Raw genomic sequence first — 23,260 nt, 5'->3', positions numbered from 1 at the left:
CTCTCTCCGCACCTCATCTGCATCAGTATCTCATTCAGTCTTCAAGCCAACCCCCAGAGGGCCTGAATTTTCCACATGAGGAGACTGACGCTTGGCGATGAGGGTATCGGTTGAGCTGTACTATCCTGCTGTCGTCAGCACGACGACTGCTGTCCTCGTGAGTCAACATGAAAGTCCTACTTCCTGCCCTATCCTACCCACAGAGAGGAAACGCAGGACCAGAGTCTAGAATCTGGATCCAACAGGGATAACAATGGCAGTGACTTTCTTATTGAGCACTTGCTATTATTATTATTACTGAGCACTAGCACAGCGCCAGGCACTGTGCAAGAATGTACACTTTTCTGTCTCCAGCTCACCAGCTGTGGGAGGGAGGCAATTAGCTTCCCTTTCCAGACGGGGGACTTGAGGCCCAGAGAGGTTAAGTAACCTGCCCACGGCCACACAGCTAGTGAGTAGCTGAAACTGGACCCCCCCGCAGCCTGATCTCAGCCCCGACACTCTGAATCACTAGGTATACTGCCTCTTAGAAAAGAGAATTTCTTTGAGATTTTTCTTACCTTATCTTTTTTATTAATTCATTCATCTATTTTTGTCTGAACTGGGTGTTCGCGGCTGCACGTGGGCTTTCTCCAGTTGCAGAGATCCAGGGCTACTGTCTAGTTGCAGCCCTCGAGCTCAGTAGTTGCAGGGCTTGGGCTTAGTTGCCCCAAAGCATGTGGAATCTTCCTGGACCAGGGAATGAAGTCATGTTCCCTCCATTAGCAATCAGATTCTTAACCACTGGACCACAAGGGAAGTCCTTTTCTTATATTAAAATGATTACCTTAAGGCTTTGATACATTAGTAAGAATAACAATAGTTTAATCATTATTGCAGTGGTAAAGATAGCTACTGCTTACTTACAGCCTACTACTGTGTCCCTCTTGATTCTGTTCCAGTTACACTGGCCTCTCTGCTGTTCCTAGGTCTCATCAGGTCCGCTCCCACCCCAGGGCCTTTGTACTAACTGTTTCCTTGCCCTGGAACTCTTCCTGGACCATCTGTCTGAACATCTATTCTCACTACATTCAGCCTCTGTTCAAATGTCACCTCCTCAGGAAAGCCCTCCAGGATTACCTGGCCTAAAACCAACCTCACCTCACTTGTACCCTGGCACCTCCTTCAGCCCGATTTGTTTTTCTGCATTTTACTTATCACAGTCTGACAGCGATAGACCAGGTAATACATAGTTACTCCCTGCTGTCACAAGGGCAGGGACATTTCTGCTGGGTCCACAGCTTCTGGACCAGTGCCTGGCAGAGAGCAGGTCCTTGGTAAATGTTGACAGAGGTTGTTGAGGCACTCCATGTGGGCCAGTGACCATTTCAGGCATTTAATTCTACCGCATTAAATTGCTCTGACTGGGAGGGAGAGGCTATTTCATGTTTTGCATTTTATTCTTCTCTTTTAAACGCTTATTATGGGGACTTCCCTGGTGTTCCAGTGGCTAAAACTCCAGGCTCCCAAATTCAGGGAGCCTGGGTTAAATCCTTGGTCAGGGAATTAGATCCCACATGCTACAACTCAAAATCTCAGAGGTTTAGTGATATACACAAGGGCGCACAGCTAATGACTGGCTGAAACTGGAACCCCCACAGTCTGGTCTCAGAGAAGACTGGAGATCCTGCATGCCAGAACTAAGACCCAGTGCAGCCAAATAAACATTAAAATGAAGAAATAACTGTGACTCAGTGGTAAAGAATCTGCCTTCCAGTGCAGAGATTCGGGTTCAATCCCTGGGTTGGGAAGATCCCCTGGAGGAGGAAATGGCACCCCACTCCAGTATTCTTCCCTGGGAAATCCCATGGATAGAGGAGCCTGGTGGGCTACAGTCTGTGGGACTGCAGCAAGTCAGACACGACTCAGCAACTAAACAATGATATTTTGCCTTTCTTTTTTTCCTAAAGTATTTTAAGGCAAATGCAACAATGACATTCAGCCTCTAAATATTTCAGCATCTGTAGAATACAAGAACAAGTTTTCTGCATAACCACAAAACCATTGTCATAACAGCAATATCTGCTTCTTGGCTGAAATGTTTTAAAGTAAATTGGAGACACTGTATTATTTCACCCCCAAATATGTCAGCCGGCAGCTCTAAATGAGAAAGACACTTTCCCATATAACCACGATCCTTCCTAACAAGACGAAGGAAAGCCCTGTAATATCTAATAGTCACAAAATTCCCGAAGGGATAAGTTTTCATTTAAAGAGTGAGGTCCCTTCCTCTCCGTGATGTGGCATTGAGAGAAAAGTGGAATTCACACCCAGGCAATCCGGGGATAGCTGTGACTACCGCCAACGTGAGTCAGAGCAGGGTCAGCCCCCGTACCCCCAGCTAGCCACACCCTGGTAAAGGAAGTTTTTGAGGAAGGTCCGGGAGGGGTGGGGAGGGGAGGCGGGGGACGCATCTGGGGCTGACTCGCTCTTTCGCAAACTTCTGGGAGGAGCCCCCAGGGCCACAAAACTGTCTCCTTCCGGGGGCCAGACTGAGAGGTGCAGGGAGATCGCGAGCAGGAGCCACCGTCGGACATGGACCAAAAATCGCTGCTGCTACTGCTGTTGGTTCACACCTACATTCCAGGTAGGGGCAAGGTGCCCGGACCTCTAAGCTGGGGACTGGGGTCTGACGGCGGGAAAGGGAGAGGGGAAGAGAGCTCAGAATCTGATGACTTGGAGAAGGAGGGCTCAATCCCCAGCCCCCACCCCACAATCAAATAATTCTCCGGTTCTCGGCGCCCCGCCCCCCGCGGTACAGAACCGGGCACACAGTAGCCGCTCAGGAAATCTTTCTTGAGCAAAGGAGCTTAACGACAGCCATCATCTGGTGAATACGCTCTTTATGCCAGACTCTCTTCTAAGATTCTTCCTTGCAACTTCCGACTGGGTGGGCAGAACTATTTTAACCCCTTTTTACGGAGAAACAGGCAAAGAGAGGTTAACTAACCGGTCCGAGGTCCCATAGCCCGCCTTTGTAGGTGGGATTCTGAGTCGCAGTGGCTCCCACAGCCCCCTGCTCTCTATCAGATCCCTCGCCTCCGACCCCCGCCCCGCCGCACACACGCTCATAAGACGGGGAGGACAGCGCCTCATTGTACACAAGGTCTAAGGAGAGTCAGGCTGAGTCGGGCAGAGCCAGGGGCTAGGGAAGCAGGGCTTGTACCGAGGCTCCTCCCCTTTCACTATACCCTAGCCGACGGGACCTCTTACCTCCTTTCTTTGGAAAATGGAAAACGGGTCGAAAAATGAAAGGAAGTTGAGTTGGAACTGTGAGGGCGGGGGGGGGGGGGGGGGGGTAGGAGTTGAGAGTTGGTTAGGTAATGAATAACTCAGAAAGTTTTCTGGACCGCGGGAGAATGAGTAATAACTCGGTAGGGGACTCCGAATTTGGAGCGGGCAAGGATCCTGGCGCAGAGCAATAACACCTCTTCTTTCGTCCCCTCCCTCTGCCCCCCAGCCTCTTGGGGCCTGCGATGCGTCCAGTGTAAGAACGCAACGAGCTGCAGTGTTGAAGAGTGTGCTCCTGGTCAGGACCTCTGCAGGACCACGGTCCTGAGTGTGTGGGAAGGTGAGCCGGGGAAGGGAAAGCGAGGGACCGAGAAACCTTATCTCACGAGTTATCAGGGAAATACGCAAGAAAAAAAAAACAAAAACACGTGTTACTGAGACCCGTAACACGCCCACCAGATGGACAGCGTTTAAGAATCTGACAGTACTGAGATCGATGAGGTTGTGGAACTGCGGGCTCTGCTGTTAGGGAGGTAAATTTGTTCATCCACGGAACAGAGCCACGTGGCAATATCTGATACAAATAAAGATTAACATAACCTACCAGCAGCAGTTAAACTTCAAGGAATGTAGAGACCCCAAAGAACCTTAGCCACACTTGCCTTGAGACACATGTAAAAGGATGTTCCTAGTCCTCATATTTGTGACCCAGAAAACTGGAGACTGAACTTACGGTCAGCAGAGGAGAAACCTGTAAGTATAATCACACATTATACCCCACAGCAGCTGAAATGAAGGAACTGGGGCTGTCGGGGACTTCCCTGGTGGCTCAGATGATAAGGAATCTGCCTGACATGTGGAAGACCCAGGTTCATTCCCTGGGTTGGGAAGATCCCCTGGAGAAGGGAATGGCAACCCACTCCAGTATTCTTGCCCGGAGAATTCCATGGACAGAGGAGCCTGGAGGGCTACAGTCCATGGGGGTCACAGAGTCGGGCACGACTGAGCGACTAACACACACACACACACACACACACACACACAAGGCTGTAAGTATTAACCTGGATACATCTCAAAAATGTAAGATTGAAAGAGGAAAAAAAAAGGCATGTTGCAGAGTTGGACACTTTACTAGAAATAGTATTTAACAGTAAAAATAAGCAATAACATATATTCTGCATACACAGCGGTGAGAATTACTTATATCAGTGGTTGCCTTCAGACAGGGAATAAGAGAAATGGGATTTGGAGGAGGGCAGTAAGCAGGAGGCTTTAACTATCTTTTAAACTCGGTTTCTCTTTTTTTAAAAAAAAAAATCTGAAACAAATATAACAAAATACTAATATTTTATAAAGTTTTGTGACTAGTGCACAGTATTTATTATATCATTCTCTTGTACTTTTTGGTAAGCTCAAAGCATTTTCCTTTAATGATTCCTACTAGAGGCCTCTCTCTGTTAAGATCTCCAAGCTGGGAGGGAGGAGTTGATGGATCCAGAATGGTACAGTGTTGTCATTAAGAGAGAGTAGGCTTCTGGTATAGAGGTTGATGGGGAGGATGGGTAAGTCTAGAAAAGACAGAGTTGGACTCAATTAAGAGAAGAGGCCTGGCAGGGGTCGGTGCTGGGAGCAGGTGACTTTATAACCAGGAGTGTCAGAGGGTGGTTGGGTCCAGGGGAGTTTCTGGGGGTGACAAAGAGACATTCCTCATAGGCAGCAACAAGATGAATGTGATGAGAAAAGGCTGTACCCATCCGGACAAGACCAACAGGTCCATGAGCTATCGGGCTGGAAATCAGATCATCACCCTTTCAGAGGCCGTGTGCAGGTCAGACTTGTGCAACAAGCCCAACCCTGGTGAGTAGGGCAGCCTTTGCCATCCCCAACCCGAAAACATCCCCATCCCAGTCTTAACATCACCCTGGTCTTATCCCCAATCTGGGGCCACCCCAACCCCAGCTCCATGCCTTACCCCAGGACTGATTCCCCCAGCTAAAACCTTTCCTTATCCTAAACAAATCTCCAACCTGACTCCATTTCCATCCCCAACCCCAATCCCTTCCCCAACTTTATTTTATCCCCAACACTCTCCAACTCAAACCCATCCTCCTCCTGAACACATCTCTAATCCCATCCCCCAATCAATCTCAGCTCATCTCAGACTGTCACTGGCCCCACTCCCAACTACAAACTCATCTCATCCTATCCCATCCCGCACTGCTTGTGTGTCTCTGTGTGTGTGGTTGTCATTTATAAGATATATCACCGGCCTTTAAGAAGCTGTGTATACATACACCCATTTCAGTGGTGGGTGAGTTATCTCACTGACATTTTGCCATCTCATTTTTCTCTTGGGACAGGAGATGGTTCAGGCAACAGATGCTTCGTATCTTAGCAAGGGACCAAGATACAAAGACCAGTGATGCCAGTGACTCAAAGTCCTTAAAGGAAGTCAAAAGAGGAGGGAGCCAGACAGGCTGCCATGGGCTGGTAAAGTTCCCTAGACTCAATTCTTGAGTTGGGCGATGAAAAAAGAATGTGAAGAAACTTTTGCAAGGCTTTTTGTAGAGTTTCATGACTTTAGGCGCTGGTCCGTCAGTGTAAGAAAAAGACTTAGAAAGGCTCAAATTCCTCCGAATACTCACAGGAGAGGAAGGATAGGAAGGAGGAGCCCACGGTGCAGGGTCGAGCAGAGATTCCTCTTTCTGGCCCTGGGGAGAAAGGAAATGTGTTAAGACCAGTCCAGTCACAGTGATATCAGTCAACAGAGCGCCTGCGTCTGCACTCAGTTTTGCCCTTGTTTTTCATCTGCCCTGATTCTGCTAGCTTTTCACTGATCCCGACCTCAAACTTTCATCCCTTGGTGGGAATTGAATCAGATGTTTATTTTCAAGGAAGTGACAAGAGAGAGGATGTTGGCTTCCTTTCTGTTAGATGTGCCAAAGGACAGCAGTAACAGTTGAGTCTCAGGAACACTTGTAATCAGTGATAACAACCAAAATAGTTAACAGCACTGGTCAGTGCAGAGGACATTGACCAGTCGGGACCTATTTCCCTCAAGGCCTCCTACTGGGCCTGGTGTTTCCTCTTTAGGGGATCTTGGGGACATAGGGATTTTAATGGGCTTCCCAGGTGGCGATAGTGGTAAAGAACCCACCTGTCAATGAGGAGATGTAACAGACGTGGGTTCAATCCCTGGATCGGGATGATTCCCCAGAGGAGGAAATGGCAACCCATTTTTCTTGCCTGAAGAATCCCATGGACACAGGAGCCTGGTGGGTTACAGTCCATGGGGTCACAAAGAATCAGACACAACTGTTCTTCTGTGATGCTGGGGACATAGCAATGGCCAAGGCAGCCTTGAGCCCTGCCCCGCTGGGGCTCATAGTCCTGTAATGTGTGTATATATGGCAGGGGTGGGAGGCGGGGAGGGGGCAGGATAGACCATCACCAAACAGTGACTGCCCTGCCCCCAGTCAGAGCTGGGATCAGGGAAGCACAGAGAAAGGTGTCAGGACCCTGACAGAGGAAACAGACCAGAGAGGTCAGAGCTGTAATAGGGAAGCACAGTCCAGAATCATCAGGGCTGAGATGGGGCAAACAGAGACCAGGGAGTGATCAGAGCTGGGATAACTATGAGGAGGGGCTGTAGGACCCTAGAGGAGATAAATGACTCAGGCCAGAGGAGGTTTCCTCTAGGAAGTGACAGCTAAGCTGGGTCTTGAGGGAGGAGGGGTCAGGCTGTTAAAAAGACGGTGGAAAGGGTTTTTCCAGACAGAAGGGGCAACAGATACAAAAGCAACAGAGGACAGTGAAACTAGCATGGCTGGAGGAAGGACAAGATGGGGCAAGAGGAACTGATGAAATTGGCAAGGTCACATTATACAAGGCCTTCTAGACTGTAGTGGGGAATATGGACTTCATCTGAGGAGCACTGGGAGGTCCTGAAAGGCTGCAGGGTCACCATCAGATCTGTGTTTATGCACAAGTTGTTCTGACCTCCGGCTTCCCAGGTGGCACTATTGGTAAAGAGCCCAGCTGCCAGTGCAGGACATGTAAGAGATGTGGGTTCAATCCCCGGGTCGGGAAGATCCCTTGAAGGAGAGTGTGGCAGCCCACTCCAGTATTCTTGTCTGGAGAATCCCACGGACAGAGGAGCCTGGCGGGCTACAGTCCATTAGGTCTCAGAGAGTCGGACAAGAGTGAAGCAACTTAGCAGGCATGCATTCTGACCTCAGAGTGGAAAACAGATTGGCAGGAAGAAATGATAGAGGGAAGGTAGATTGCTGCTGCTGCTAAGTCGCTTCAGTCGTGTCCGACTCTGTGCAACCCCATAGACGGCAGCCCACCAGGCTCCCCCGTCCCTGAGATTAGGGGAGACCAACCTGGAGGTGTGTGAGGTTGTCCAGATAAAGAAGGGAGTGTACGACTTCCTTGGCAATCCAGTGGTTAAGACCTCATGCTTCCACTGCTGGGGATATGGGCTCAGTCCTTGGTCAAGGAACTAAGATTCCACATGCCACGTGGCGTGTCTAAAAACAAAAAAAGAAGAAGACAGTGTCTGTCTGATCAGCAGATGGAGAAAAGTGGATGGATTTAAGAGCTATTTAGCAGGCAGATAAGCATAACTTAATGATGGGTTAGATGGTGAGGGCAGGTATGCAGTTCTGGTCATGTGGAGTTACTTGTCTCAGACCAACTCCACCCACCCCCCCCACCCCGACTATCTACCACCAATGATAGTTACAAAAGCTGGATAAATTATAAACAATCATTGAAGTCACTCAAGAGCAGCAAATGGAGAGAGGAAGTAGAGGTGCTCCAATCCTTAAAATAAGGGAAGCACAGAAGTTGAATTCCAGAGACAAGCTGGCTTTTACCTTGAGTGCACCTGCCAATTCACTGCTCTGGAAGGGAAGTGGAACGCAGATAGAAAGAGATTGTCGCTAGACTGAGAAGGCAGAGGTTGAAACCCGGGGCTGCCAGAGTGTCTGGAAAACGAGAAGTAAAATCGTGGAATGCATGGAACCACAGGAAAGGGAGTCCCCAAATCTGCACATTTCCTTCAAGTCATTGGCGAGCCGTATGTGCATAGCGTTAGGCTCCAAGAAACTCTACAGAAATTAGTATCTGGGAAACTACAGAACTGAGCAGGAATTCCAGCGAGCATGTGATGCTGGGAGACTGAAGCTGCCAAATTGGAAAGAGAAGTCTCAGGCTTTCCTCTGAGACCACACCCCAAGAATAAGGGCAAAACCAGAAATTGACCAGCCCTGGTCAGTAAAGAATCTGCCTGCAATGCAGGAGACCTGGGTTCGATCCCTGGGTTGGGAAGACCCCCTGGAAGAGGACATGGCCCTCCAGCCTGAAGAATCCCTGTGGACAGAGGAGCCTGGTGGGCTGCAGTACGTGGGATTCGCAAAGAGTCGGACATGACTGAATGACCTAAGCACCGCACGAAAATGCCTACATCCAGTTCCTACGGGAAGAAAATCTAATCTCTCTTTGGCAGAAGATAAAATCATTTAAAGCTTTACAACTTGTTATCTATGTCTGGCATCTAATCAAAACATACAAGGTATCCTGAAGAAAATAAACAGGACAAATCGACTGGGGAAACCAAGAGAAAAATCCCACAACAGAAACAGACTTGTCGTGAATCCGATATTGGAGTTATTAGACAGGGGAGGTCTAAAATAGCTATGATCAATATCTTCAAGAAAATAGAGGAAAGGATAATTTTTAGCAGAAATCTGGAATCCATTTTAAAATGAGTCCAACAGGAAATAGAGAACAGGGTCTAACATTAAGAACTCAATAGAATATGCTTAATGGAGATCAGAAGCAATATGGCAAAAGGATTACAGAAGATAGGGAAGTTGGGGTGTTTAGATTGATGCCTAGATATGGAAGAGCAAGGAGTCTGCCAAGTGTCTACCCTGGGAGACCAGATGGGTCCACCTCAGAGACATGGAATTCAGGAGAAGCAGCAGTTTGGAGAAAAATGGAGAGTCGTGTTGGGGCCAGGCAGAGATTCAGGTGTTTGACAGATAGCCAGGGGACCGCCAGGAGACCCGTGGGCGTACAGGTGTGGAGTGCAGAGGAAAGTCTTGCCTGGAGAGAGGTTCGTGATTTCTCCGCAGATAGGTGGAGATGAAGCAATGTCAATGATCACATCCAATGGGAGAGAGTATATACCATGAGAAATGAAAAAAGGACCTCAGACAGAGCCTGGGTATCATCCACATTCAGAAGAGCAACATAAGAAGGAGAGCTCACGAAGGAGACCCATGGGTGACGTGAGACAGCTATGTTGGCAATGATGGCAATTTGTATTTTCATTTTCATGGTGGTTCATATGAGAAGACGTGGGCTGTTGGAGAAGATGTGGGTTGTTGGCCTTTTAAGTTATTTTTCTTTGGGGAGGGGGTGGGGAAGGTTTGGCGTTGAAGGTAAGTGCTTCACCTAATTACAGCTGCTGGCCTGCCAGTTAAGTGTCTTGGCTGAGAGAGCCCTCTAATTTCTCTAAGACTTGGCTCAAACTCAAACTTGGATATCTGGGGTCAGCAAGGAGAGGGCATGCCAGGCTTGGGGATGGTGTGAGCCAAGGTCTGGGCAGAGGAATGACTCTGGTGTTTCCAGGAAAAACTAATTGATCCACTTGGCCTGGACGGGAAGGTCCATGCGAGAGGCAAAGTGATCGCAGATCAGTCAAGTGAGACTTCGACCTATGACACGAGTGGGGAGCCCTGTTGCTGCAGGACCTCCTTGACGGTTCAGTGGTTAAGACTCCGTGCTTGCAGTGCTCAGAGGGTGGGTTTCATCTTTGTTCAGGGAACTAAGATCTCCTATGCTGATAGCACAGCCAAAAAATAATAGTAATAATTAATTAATATTTATTGACTATTTTATCTGGCCCTGGCCCTGTGCTGGGTCATGTTGGCACACAAGATAGCCCAGGCTCTACCTGGAACTTAGTACAAACAGAGATGATCCAAAATAGACAGAGCTGGGACTGGAGAGCCCAGAGGGGCACCTAATCCAGCCTGGGAGGTCAAGGAGGGCTTCTTGGAGGAGGTAAAAATTAGGGAAGACGACTCCTGAAGAACGAGTAGGAGATAGGGAAATTAGGGAGCAGGGTAAAGTGTTGTGCAGAAGCAAAGGCTGGGTGGGAGTCAGCACTTACACTTGGGGACTGAGGGAAGCTGCTATAGGGTCTGAGCAGATGGGGGAGAGAAAGGAGGCAGGAAGGGTGGCCAGGAGCCAGTCTTTGATGGGCCTTGAATGCCACCCTGAGTTTCTTGGATTTTATTCTGAGGGCACTGGAGACCCATGCAAGAGTTGAGCAGAGGAGAGACTGGGTTCAATTTGAGTATTAGAAGCATCGTTCTAGGGCCATGTGGGAGGCACTGGAGTGGAAAGGGCAAGAATGGAAACCAGGAGGCCAGGGAGGAAGCTGGTATTGAAGGAGGTCTGACCTGGTCATGGAGCTGGAAAGGAAGGGATGGATCCTAAGAAGATTTAGGAGATAGGATGGGCAGAACTTGTTGACTGGCTGAAGAGTGGGATAAGGAAGAACTGATGTGCAGGTGAGTCCTCTAGCAAGACAGGTCTCTAGGACTCCTCCCGTGGGGGTCTCACCCTCCTGCTCCTCCCCAAACAGGTCCAGATGCTACTGTTTCCAGAAACCGCTACCTTGAATGTGCTTCCTGTGCCTCGACAGACCTCACCTGTGAGAGGGGCTGGGACCAGAGCATGCAATGCCTCAAATCTAGAGATCAGTGCGTGGATGTGATAACCCACCGGAGCCTGAAAGGTGAGCCCCAACATGCCAGCAACTCCCCTTCCCAGCTTTGTTCTTCCCAAAGGCTGCACTTAACAACAACCCCCTAAATAACAGGGAGATAAGCAAGGTATAAAGTTAGTACTCACACAGGAAGCCCAGTGATGGGAAGTCTAGGGCCACTGAGACAGTTCTACAGTCACCAGATGCCTTCTCGTGTCTTACATGTTGCTTCCGTTTGCAAGACTGCCTCATGGTCCAAGATGGTTGCCTGAGCACCAGACCTCGTGCCCCAAAGAAGGGGCCAAAGGGGGGTGGCCCTGCTTTAGTAAAGCTTCTCCTTTCTGCAAGTCCCATAAGCCTTTTTACTTAGATCATATTGACAAGAACTTAGCCACATGACTATGCCCATGTGTGCATGCTAAGTCACTTCAGTCATGTCTAACTCTTGGCTACCCTACGGACCGTAGCCCACCAGGCTCCTCTGTCCTTGGGAGTCTCTAGGCATGAATACTGGAGTGGGTTGCTGTGCCCTCCTTCAGGGGACTTTCCCAACCCAGGAATCGAACCCGCATCTCTTATGTCCCTTGCATTGCCAGGAGGGTTCTTTACCACTAGTGCCACTTGAGGAGCCCTGACTATACCCATGGAGGCTGGAATCTGTGTCTCTTGGATGTATGGCTGCCCCTCATACAGTGAGAGTCCTATAGTGAAGGATGAAGCAGAAGATGGGCAGGTGACCAATTCAGGCCCAGCTCCTCAGCAACAGTCTGACCTCCTCTGTCCCCACAGAGAATCCAGAGGATGAGCGCCACATGAAAGGCTGCGGCATCCTTCCTGGCTGCCCAGGCCCCACCGGCTTCCACAACAACCACACCTTCCACTTCCTGCGGTGCTGCAACACCACCAAATGCAATGCGGGCCCAGGTGAGGGGGCAGGGGACCTGGCACAAGACCTAGGACTGGGGGCAGAGAGGTGCATTCAGGCTGGTTGTTCACAGGCAAACCCCTCCACTCTGCTTTCTCCTCTGGAAAAAAAAAATGGACCTATTAAGCCCTTTCTCAAGAAAGATTTTGTGGGAATTCAAGGAGACCATCAAAGCCTCACCAAGACCTGTGCTTTATGCTTCTACATCTTCTTGAATCCTTCCACTGCTCACCACGCTGGTCCCAGCCATCATGGCCTCTCACCTAGATTGTTGCAATGACCTTGCTGCCCCTCCTGCTACCTTACAGCCTACATTCAACACAGCAGCAAGAGTGATTTTTTTTTAAATGTAAATCAAAGCATGTCCCTCTTCCTCAAACATTTCAGTGCCTTCCACTTGCTTTTAAAATGCTGTCCGAAGCTTCTATTATGCTGTCTGTAACCCAGCATGTGTCTGCCTCATTGCCTTTGCACATACAGTACCCTCCACCGGGAACACATCTCCCCTAGGAGTTTACCTGGCTGGCTATTTCTCCTTCATCAGGTCTCAGCTTTAAAGCATCATCCTCAGGAAAGATGTCCCTAACTCTGCCCTCCCAAGTATAATCTAGATCCTTTGTGTTACTCTGTCTCTGCAAACAATTATTGGCCAACAGGACTTTCGATGGTGATGGAAATTTCCGCATCAGTATTGCCCAATAGAGTAGCCTCTACTACGTATGGCTATTGAGCAGCTGAACTGAATTTTGGATTTCATTCCATATTCAGTTTAGTGTCAGTGGAAACAACCACAGGTGGCTAGTGCCTATCAAATGGGACAGTGTAGCTCTATTATTTATTTGTTATTTCTTTTTATGGCCGCACTGGATCTTTGTTGCTACCCATGGGCTCTCTCTAGCTGCAGAGAGAGGGCTACTTTCTAGTTGCAGTGTGTGGGCTTCACATTGCAGTGGCTTCTGTTGCAGGGCACGGGCCCTAGGGCACGCGGGGTTCAGTAGTCAGTGGTTCTCCAGCTCTAGAGCCCAGACTCCAAAGCTGTGGCCCCCACGCTTAGTTGCTCCGCCGCATGTGGGATCTTCCTGGACCAGGGATCGAACCCAGGTACCCTGCTTTGGCAGGTGGATTCTTAACCACTGGACCACTAGGGAAGTCCAGGGACAGTGTAGCTCTAAATCGTAAGTTCTCTGAAGGCAGGGACTGTTTCGCCTTATCCAGAGTCTAGGCAGGTGAGGGTTCGTGGGGAGATTTCTGTCACAAGCCTCAAAGAACCACCCCCGCAACCCTCACCCCCGCCCAAAGAGGGTGCTGTTCCAAGGTCTGACCACAAGGGAGCGCCATGACATCTCTGGCTGAGAGCGGGGAGTCCTGGAGACCTAACGGTGGGAAACCCTTCGGGCTAATTTCCTTGGTTTCTCTGTCACTGATCTTCTCCCAAGTCCTGGAGATTCAAAACCTGCCACCAAACGGCTTGCAGTGTTACAGCTGTGAGGGGAACAGCGCCCACAGGTGTTCCTCTGAAGAAACTTTCCTCATTGACTGCCGCGGCCCTATGAATCAATGTCTGGAAGCGACAGGCACTAAAGGTGAGGATACTTGGATGCTTGAGGGGGGTGGGGAGTTGTGTGTGTGTTGGGGGGGGGGGGTTCTGCAAGAGGTAACCTCCTATGAAACTGGACTTAATTGAGATGGATCGTCTTGTTGGAAAAGGTAGGACTTCCTTCAGGAGGGTGCAAAGTGTAGCAAGGACTTAGGACTCCTCCATTAGGAAGTGGGTATTTGCCCTACAGACAAGTGGATTTATTTGTGGGGGAGTGGAGCTTCCGTGGGTGGGTGGGACTTCTGTGGACCTCATGAGATTCCATCCTGAGGTGTCCAGGGCCGGGTTCCTCTATTCCAGAGCTTTTCAAACTTTGGGGTCTCAAAATTCCTTGATGCTCTTAAAACTTACTGTTTATGTCAGTTACGTCTGTAGCTATTTACTGCATTAGAAATGAAAACCAAGAGACTTGAAAATGTACTTATTCATTTTAAAAGAACAATTGAAAACTCATGACATGTGAACATATTTTTATGGGGGAAAAAAAAAGGAGATATTTTCCAAAAGGAAAAAAAAGTGAGCGAGAAGATGGACATTGTTCTTTGCAATCTCTTTAATGTCTGGCTTAATAGAAGACAGCTGGACCCTCATATTTGCCTCTGCATTCAGTCTGTTGCAAGATCACATGCCCTTGGGTTTCTAGGAAACCCCTTGTGAGAGAAAAAAAGAAAAAAGGCAAGTGAGGTTGTAGCATTATTATGAGAATAATTTTGACTTCACAGAGCCCCTGGAAGGGTCTGAGGGAAAGCCCAGGCATCCCTGCACCCGGCTTAGACCGGCTGCTTTTCCAGGTGGCACCCACCACGAGGTGGCGCGTCATGCAGTGAGAATTCCAGTTTCCAGTCCCCAGAACTCGGAGTCTCACGTGGTCCTTCTCTCTCTTCAGGACTGAGGAACCCAAGCTACACCATCAGAGGCTGCGCAGCCCCCTCGTGGTGCCAAAGCCTCCACGTGGCTGAAGCCTTTGACCTCACCCACGTCAACGTCTCTTGCTGTACTGGAAATGGCTGTAACCACCCAGCCAGGGACGCCCAGCCCCGCAAGGGGGGTGCCCCCCAGACCAGCCCTGCCCACCTCAGCTTCTTTGTCAGCCTGCTGTTGACTGCCAGACTTTGGGGAGCCACTCTCCTCTGCACTTGAACCCCACATTCCCACCACACTGGCTGGATCCAGGGGACCCCTTTGCCCTTCCCTCAGTTCCCAGCCCTACCAACTTACTGTGTGACCTCAGGCCAGTGGACTGCCCTCTCTGGGCTTCAGTTTTCCCAGCTGCCCAGAGAGAGAGCTGTGAGAACCAGAGGAAAAAAGCTAGCAAAAGGCTGCCGGCCAGCAGGAGAGAGCTCATGTGATTATTGATAGTGTTGTGGCTATTGTTATTATTAATTAATATTTGTTTTATTTAATATTTTATACCGAAATATAAGTTCAGTATTAAAGTATGAAAAATAAGATTTTTGAACCAGTGAACAAGGCCGCATCTGCCCTTCTCCAGAGAGGATGAATGAGGGGGCGCGCCACCTTTTCACAGGCCCCTGAAATTAGGGGGTCATATTGTAGGACCCAGGCATTAGAGACCCTGGCCTTGGGAGCTGTCCCACGCAGCCTTCCACCCAAAGCCACCTCCACATCTATTTCTGGCCTCCAAATGCAACTTTCCAACTCACTGACCCAAGCATTAACCTTCCAGTCTCTTCTCCCACATCCAAAGGTCAAGACTATTTTGTTGCTCTAAAGGGACATGTCTGCGTTTCCTAGGGGGCTCTGAGACAGGAGATGAATAGGAGATGACTCCTGGGAGCCCTGCCATGAGGACTAAGGACAGGACTTCATACCCCTGCTGCTCTGTGGGCAGGAGATAAAGGCTGGGCTATATTTCCTAGGATGCTCTCAGGCCAACTGAGAAAAGGCCAGAACTACCATTTCTTTTGTTTCTTTTTTAATTTATTTTTTGTGAGAACTACCATTTCAATGGTACTCTTTGACCACAACATAGCAGAATTCATGTTTTCCATGGTTTGCTGAGGCAAGCCTGCAGAGACAAAATTGTTTCCCTGGAATGCTATGAAGAAAAAGAACATTTTCCATGGTATCTGGGGGCAGGTGGAGGACAGGGTTTCTTTTCTCTTCTCAATTTTTATTTTATATTGGAATATACTTGATGAACAATGTTGTGTCAGTTTCAGGAGTACAGCAGTGTAATTCAGTTATACATATACATGAAAGTGAAAGTGTTAGCCGCGCAGTCATGTCTGAGTCTTTTGTGTCCCCATGAACTGTGGCCCACCAGGTTCCTCTGTCCGTGGGATTCTCCAGGCAAGAAAACTGGAATGGGGAGCCATTCTCCAGGGGATCTTCCTGACCAAGGGATCAAACCCAGGTCCCCAGCATCACAGGCAGATTCTTTACCACCTGAGCCACTAGAGAAGCCCCATTTTAAATCTAGTGGTGTTATATGTCAATCCCAAACTCCCAACCTGTCCCCTCCTGCCCACTCTCAGAGAAAGGATTTCTTTTTCAGATCTTCTCAAATCATATATCCAGGCTTCCCAGATGTCTCAGCAGTAAAGAAGCCACCTGCCAATACAAGAGATGCAAGAGACGAGGGTTCGATCCCTGCATCAGGAAGATCTCCTGCAGTAGGAAATGGCAGCCTTCTCCAGTATTCTTGCCTGGGAAATCCCATGGGCAGAGAAGCCTGGTGGGCTACAGTCCATGGGGTTGCAAAGAGTTGGACATGACTGAGCACATTCACACACAAATCATATATCACCAACTGTCATTGTGGTGGCCTAAAAGGATGGGGTCAGTATCACCTCTTGGACTTCCCTGGTGATCCAGTGGTTAAGACTACATGCTCCCAAAGCAGGGGACCCGGGTTCGATCCCAGCTCGGGTAACTAGATCTCACATGCTGCAACTAAGAGTTCGAATGTCACGACTAAGACCCAGCACGGTCAAATAATAATAAATTTTACAAACCTAGAATATGGTGGAAGTAGCACCGTGGGAGGCTGATTGCCATGTCAAAGTCCTCCTGCACCAAGACTGCCATGCTCTGAGGACACCCAAGCTACTCATGCATGGATGCCACATGTAGAGAGAGCCCCAGAGGTTCCAGCCATCTCAGCCAGGCACCAGGCAAGAGAACCAAGGAGCTACCCTGGAAGTGGCAACCCAGCAGATGCGAAGTGCAGGAGACCTGAGAGGCCCAGATGATTTCATTTCCCAGGACTGCCACGATAAGTGACGAAACTTACCAACGAGGTGGCTTCAAACAACAGACATTCTGGATGTTAGAAACAAAAAAATTAAGGTGCTAGCAGAATCGTACTCCTTCTAAAGCTCTGGGGAAGAATCCTTCGTGGCCTCTTCCTTGCTTCTGGGTTGTTATTGTTCAGTCGCTCAATCGTGTCTGACTCTTTGAAACCCCATGGACTGCAGCACACCAGGCTTCCCTGTCCTTCACTATCTCTGGAGTTTGCTCAAACTCGTGTCCATTGAGTCGATGATGCCATCCAACCATCTTATCTTCTGTCCCTCCCTTCTCCTCCTGCCCTCAATCTTTCCCAGCATCAGGGTCTTTTCCAATTTTGGCTGTATTAGGCAGCCAAAATGTTGGAGCTTCAGCTTTAGCATCAGTCTTTGGGGCTTTCCTGGTAGCTCAGACCGTAAATCTTCTGCCTACAATGCAGGAGACCTGGGTTCGATCCCTGGGTTGGGAAGATCCCCTGGAGAAGGAAATGGCAACCCACTCCAGTATTCTTGCCTGGAAAATCCCATGGACTGAGGAGCCTGGTAGGCTACAGTCCATGGGGTTGCAAAGAGTCGGACACAACTGAGCGACTTCACTTTCACTTTCCAATGAATAGTCAGGGTTGATTCCTTTAGGATTGACAGGTTTGATCTCCTTGCTGTCCAAAGGGCTCTCAAGAGTCTTCTCCAGCACCATAGTTCGAAAGCATCAATTTTTCGGCACTCAGCCTTCTTTGCCAGCAATCCTCAACAGTCCTTGGGTTGTGGCTGCATCCATCACTCCAGTCTCTGCCTGTTATCACATGACTTTCTTTCCTGTCAATATGGCGGTGAGTCTCCAAATCTCCCTCTTTGTATGAGGACACCCATCATTGGATTTAGGGGCCCACCCTAATCCAGTTTGACCTCATCTTAATATACCAATCTACCTTTCTTTCCTTTTTTTTTTTTTTTTTTTACTTTTTGGCTGTACCCCTCAGCATGTGGGATATTAGATCCCCAACCAGGGATCAAACATGCACCCTCTGCCTGGAAGCCCCCCTATTTCCATATAAGGTCACATTCATAGAACCTGGGAGTTAGGATTTCAACATATTTTGGGGGGACACAATTCAACCCACACAGAACCAAAGTTTCCAATATATGGCCCCAGATGAAGAAACTCATCCATCTCCAGCTGTTGGCTCCTGTCCATTGATGAGTCAATCCACACTGACCTCACTGTGCCTTGCTGAAATTCTTGACCCACAGAATCATAAAGAGGCTGTGGTTTTACATGGCTGAGTTTTGGGGTATTTTGTTATGCTGCAATGGTTGGCTAGAATAATCAATTGTTTGTCTGGTTTTTGCTAACTCTCCCCACAAGACTCTCCATAAAGAGTAAATCCTTTTATTTGCTCACTACTTTATTCCCAGTTTCTAGATTAGAGCCCAGGACATGAACAAAGGAGGAAGGGAGGGAAGGAAAGAGGACATCTTGGGTGGTATCTTACAACAAAACCTGGCCTAAGGCTATATTTCCCATGATACCCTTAAGCAGAGATGAGGCTAAGATGACATTTTCTGAGATGCTTCATAATTAAAATTGAGGCTACTTTCACCATTCTGCTGTGATTCTCTACAGCAGCAGAAACTTACTGAAAAGCAGCCCTCACTTCCCTCTCTGCCCCACCCTTCCGCGCCAGTGGGTCCAGAAGTTTGTTGCAAGGCAGATTTTTATTCAGTGGTCCAGGAATGGAGAAGGGATCAGTTCAGTTCAGTCGCTCAGTCATGTCCGACTCTTGGGGACCCAATGGACTGCAGCCCGCCAGGCTTCCCTGTCCATCACCAATTCCCAGAGCTTGCTTAAACTCATGTCCATCCAGTGATGCCATCCAACCATCTCATTCTCTGTCGTCCCCTTCTCCTCCTGCCTTCAATCTTTCCCAGTATCAGGGTCTTTTCTAATAAGTCAGTTCTTCACATCAGGTGGCCAAAGTGTTGGAGTTTCAGCTTCAACATCAGTCCTACCAATGAATATTCAGGACTGACTTCCTTTAGGATTGACGGGTTGGACCTCCCATGCTCTAAAGATACCTTCTTCCAGATTACAAGTGGGGGACAAGCTTTTTATAGAAAAGGGTGAAGAAGAGTTATTAGGGGCGGGGGTCTCATGTCACCCTGATTTGTGGAAATAGGTACTGATTTCCTGTAATGAACTCTTTTCTGCCCTTGAATGACCCTTTGGTGGCTGGACAGGAATTGGATTGTACCAATATGACGCCGGGAGCGGAGATCTTAATATTACAATAAGATGGTAATAAGCTGCAGAGCAACCCTTGTCCCAGTTTTGAAGTCCCGTCAGCTTATACCGGTGTCATGTGGTTAAGGCTCTCTTGTTCCTGTCCTGTAAAAAAGAAAAGAAAAAGCAGCTAGAAGGGATAGTCAATTGTTTTTTTTGTGTTTTTTTTTGCAAGTTTGCCCAGAGTGAGGTTTTTCTTAGAAATGAGGGGGAGGATGGCTTCCTTACCTTTTTGTCTAAGGGAAGTGTACTTGTTTTATTAAGACAGTTGAGGTGTGGGTTAGGGACCCTCAGGTTGCTCCCCTGGGTGATAACTGGAGACTAGGATTGCATTCATCATGATACCCCCATAGCAGAGACTGGAGGCTAGGAATACATTTCCCACAATGATTTACAGCTGAAATTGAGGCTAGGACTGCATTTCCCATGAGACCCTATGGCAGAGACTGGAGGGTAGGATTGCGTCTCCCATGATGCCCTACAGTGGGGATCAAAGGATGGAAATACATGTCCCGTGGTGCAGCTATGAGGCTAGAGATAAATTTCTCATAATGTTCTACACCAGACCTTGTGATCAGGACCTCATCATTAATGGCTCTCAAGTTTTTGTTCAGGGATCTCAGTTGCAAGAAAGAAAATCTGTTTGAGCTGACTCAAGCAAAAAACGACAGCATTATTGGAAGTTTAGAATCCAGGCAAGAGCTAGGTCTCTGGGCTGCACCAGGGACAAGAAACAGAATTGAAAAGCTGGGCAAAATCAGTATTGTCTCCCTTTTGCAAAATCTGCCTCTCTGTGTCACTCTCTCTTACTCTGAGTGTGTGGCTTCCTTCATGGACTGGGCTTTCACCTTATTTTTGTCTCCTCAGACTACCTCCAGCCTCAAACACAGTAGCCGAACATGCCCTTGAAATGTCAAGTACCAAGAACTACTTGTGTCTGGTTATAATATTTTAATGAACAGGCTCTTCTCACTCTTCTCTGGTGGAGTCCAGTTTGGGTCAGGACTCTGCCAACAACCTCCTCTGCTATGGGCAGGGAAGTTTATATCAGAGCCATGATACATTTGTGCACAGTGTAAACAAGCATCTGCCACTCAGGCAATTCTCCTGGTAGGCAACCCACTCAGGCGAAGCTGAGAAAACCACCTCTATGAGAGAGAGCTTATCACAAGGATGGGGGAGCAACTGACAAAGAAAACTACCACTTAAAATGTTTTAACCTGTAAGCAGGGATGCCTCCCTGGATTCTATCTGAATTGCAGGCAATATGGTGGTCAGGGCTGTATTTAAAAGGACACCCAACTCAAAATGGTTGAAACAAAGAGGAAATTAATGATCTCACAGAAGAGATCATGAGTTAGGGCAGTTCCTGGGTTGACTTATTCAATGTTTCCATTATGTCCCAAAGGATCCATTCAAGTATATCTGCCTCATGGCCTCAAGAAGGCCACTGCAGTTCCAGGCATCACACCCACATTCAGACGCAATAACAAAGGGCCATCTCTTCTCTTCTTTTTCAAAACAAAGAAAGCTTATCCCAAAACTTCCAGGGTGACTTGCCTTTCCCGCGTTTTATTTGCCTGATTTGTTTCATGCCTCGTCCCTTGCACTAGAAGGAGGCATGGAACTACAATATTTAACAAAGTATATTCAGACCCTGCTCCTAGGACTTCCCACACATCAGCTGACTATTAAAGAAAAGTTGATGCCTGAACAAAATCAGGATTCTCTTAGGAAAGAACAAAGGAGGAGGGAATGTGTATTGGGGGAAAATGCCCACCCAGTCTTCTTTCTGTAGAGGGAACAACTCAGTTTTTCCCTACTGTGTCTTTCTCCTGTGAGTCTCCTCTACTCTCACACTAGGATCACACTCACAACACTTCAGGTCATCAAATGTGGGGAGTGCTTCCCCACACCAGGCAATTTTCTGTGACCCTGGCTGGCTGTTCTGTGACTTAATTCTGACACTATCTACCCGGAAATAGCCTCAGATCCCACAGAGTAAGCACTCAGTCCCCTACTTTCCACATCCAATGACGACCAGAAGTCCAGATTGTGCTTCTGACCAATCGGCTACAAACCAGAGGTTCCCATGATCCCATCTTCAGGTCTGATTAACCCACTAGAGCGGCTCACAGAATTCAGGGAAACAGTGACTTCCTTTTACTTTAAAAGAATATGATAGAGAATACAGATGAACAGTCAGATGGAAGAGACACACAGGGCAAGGTCTGTGCCCAGGGGCACACAACTTCCATTCTCTTTTCAGGCATGTCACTCTCCCAGCCCCTGAGTGTGTTCATCAACCCACAAGCTCCCTGAACCCCATACTATCGGGATTTTTACAGAGGCTTCATCACAAAGGCATCATGGATCCTTCATTCCAATTTCAGCCCTTCTCCCTTCTCAAGAGAATGGGGAGTGGGGCTGAAAATCTCAAGTGTGTTATCATAGTTGGGTCTTTTGGGGGACCAGACCTCATCCAGGAGGCCACCATAAGTCACCTATTAGAACAAAAGACACTCTTATCACCCAAGAAGTGACAAGGATTTCCGGAGACCTGAGTTAGGAGCTAGGGTCAAAGACTAAATATTAGAACAAAGCTGTTCCTGGTGTTCTTATCACTTAGGTAATTACAAGGGTTTCAGGAGCTCTGTGTCAGGAACCAGGGGCAGAGACCAATATATTTTCTATTATCTTGCAGAACGATGCTGAGAAAACAAATAACAAACTCTGAACCATCCCAAGACCAAAAACCCAAGAATGGTTAAGCCCACAGTGCATAGCCCACCCTGCCACTCAAAATAGCAGGGACAGCAACTGTCTCCCTAATATCTACTTCTGTTTGTGAAATCTAATTTCACCTCTGACCTGGGGGTAGAGGGAGCTTGTGGCTCATATCTAATTTAATCAGTTTCATCTCATCTCCTGGCCATTGATGTTGGTTCAGTGATAGGCAGGTGGCATTATCTGGACCAAGGAGACCCAATGGAAGGTTTCAAGGAGGGTTCTAAGGAAAAAAAAATATTTCCTCATTGTGCTGAAGGAGCCTCTTCAAGTCTCTTATCTCTGCTCAGGCTCCCATAGCCTGGCTTTCCCAGCCTGTCTGTCTTTTTCTCTCTCTGTGCTGTGTGCTATGCTAAGTCGCTTCAGTCGTGTCCAACTCTTTGCGACCCTATGACCCATAGTCTGCCAGGCTCCTCTGTCCACGGGATTCTCCAGGCAAGAATACTGAAGAATACTGCCATTTCCTACTCCAGGGGATCTTCACAACCCAGGGATTGAACCCACATCGCTTGCTTCTCCTGCATTGGCAGGCAGATTATTTACCACCAGCGCCACCCGGGAAGCTCAGGTATATACCTATGTGAGTGTGTGCTAAGTGGTTTCATTTGTGTCTGACTATGTGACCCCATGGACTGTAGCCTGCCAGGCTCAGAGGTCCATGAGATTCTCCAGGCATAAATACTGCAGTGGGTTGCCATGCCCTCCTCCAGGGGATCTTCTTGGCCCAGGGATCAAACATGCATCTCTTGTACTGGCAGGCACTAGTGCCACCTGGGAAGCCCTTTTCTCTCTCTACCCCTCTGCAAAGATGAAGCCCCAAATATGTGGTCCCAGGGGTATTGACCAGTCACCCTACTACATAAGGGGACCATTTATCCTTAGGACAGATAATGCTGGAGTCAGTCATACCCAAGACTTTTTCATATGTGAAACAATCCTCTTTTTCTTAAGCCAGTTGGGTTGGATTTTCCGTCACTTGCATGAAAATCCCAATGGATACAATAACTTGGAGTAGGACTGGAACAGGAATCAACCTCATGTGGAGGAAAAGGTGGGGCCCAAAAAAGATAGATGAGAGCCAAACCAACATCCTCCAGGGTGCCCTGGAGCTGGAGTAGGGGACATTGGTTAAAGCCATGAGTGGGGGACCTATAGATTCTCGAAAGGAAAGACAACCCTTAGCTACTCCCTAACCCAGTGTTCCAAATCCAGGTTGGACACCTCTCTCCCATCTATCTCAACACATAGACTGTGAGCTCTGGGAGGACTGGAGATTATCCAACCCCACACCTTTCTCTAGTTTACAGAAAGGTAAACTGAGAATTGAAAAGGAAAGAAGTCACTTGGAGCTGTGGTCCTGGGT

The 23,260-nt window shown here is 48.3% G+C and overlaps 1 protein-coding gene across 2 annotated transcripts; it reads left to right on the top strand.

Annotated features, from left to right (window-relative positions):
- The first annotated feature begins 2,535 nt into the window (after positions 1 to 2,535).
- On the top strand, positions 2,536 to 14,940 carry PLAUR (plasminogen activator, urokinase receptor). 2 transcript variants are annotated; one of them, XM_052656383.1, is made up of 7 exons: positions 2,536 to 2,626; positions 3,500 to 3,610; positions 4,984 to 5,127; positions 10,934 to 11,086; positions 11,846 to 11,980; positions 13,418 to 13,564; positions 14,465 to 14,940. In XM_052656383.1, exons 1-7 carry the CDS (start codon positions 2,575 to 2,577, stop codon positions 14,716 to 14,718), a joined length of 996 nt encoding a protein of 331 aa, XP_052512343.1. In that variant the 5' UTR covers positions 2,536 to 2,574; the 3' UTR covers positions 14,719 to 14,940. The 2 variants fall into 2 exon arrangements, with proteins under 2 accessions (XP_052512343.1, XP_052512344.1); XM_052656384.1 differs by lacking the exon at positions 2,536 to 2,626 and having other exon boundaries at positions 3,545 to 3,610; positions 4,988 to 5,127.
- Positions 14,941 to 23,260: the final 8,320 nt, after the last annotated feature.

The sequence above is a fragment of the Budorcas taxicolor genome, chromosome 18, assembly GCF_023091745.1.
Source record: "Budorcas taxicolor isolate Tak-1 chromosome 18, Takin1.1, whole genome shotgun sequence".
NCBI classification, from domain to species: domain Eukaryota; kingdom Metazoa; phylum Chordata; class Mammalia; order Artiodactyla; family Bovidae; genus Budorcas; species Budorcas taxicolor.
This window is presented reverse-complemented; position numbering and strand designations above follow the sequence as displayed.

Excerpts from the sequence above, each read along its gene's own strand:
- PLAUR (XM_052656383.1), top strand. The coding sequence starts at position 2,575 with ATGGACCAAAAATCGCTGCTGCTACTGCTGTTGGTTCACACCTACATT. Across the intron at positions 5,128-10,933 it reads GTGCAACAAGCCCAACCCTG|GTCCAGATGCTACTGTTTCC; the intron begins GTGAGTAGGGCA and ends CTCCCCAAACAG. Across the intron at positions 11,087-11,845 it reads AACCCACCGGAGCCTGAAAG|AGAATCCAGAGGATGAGCGC; the intron begins GTGAGCCCCAAC and ends CTGTCCCCACAG.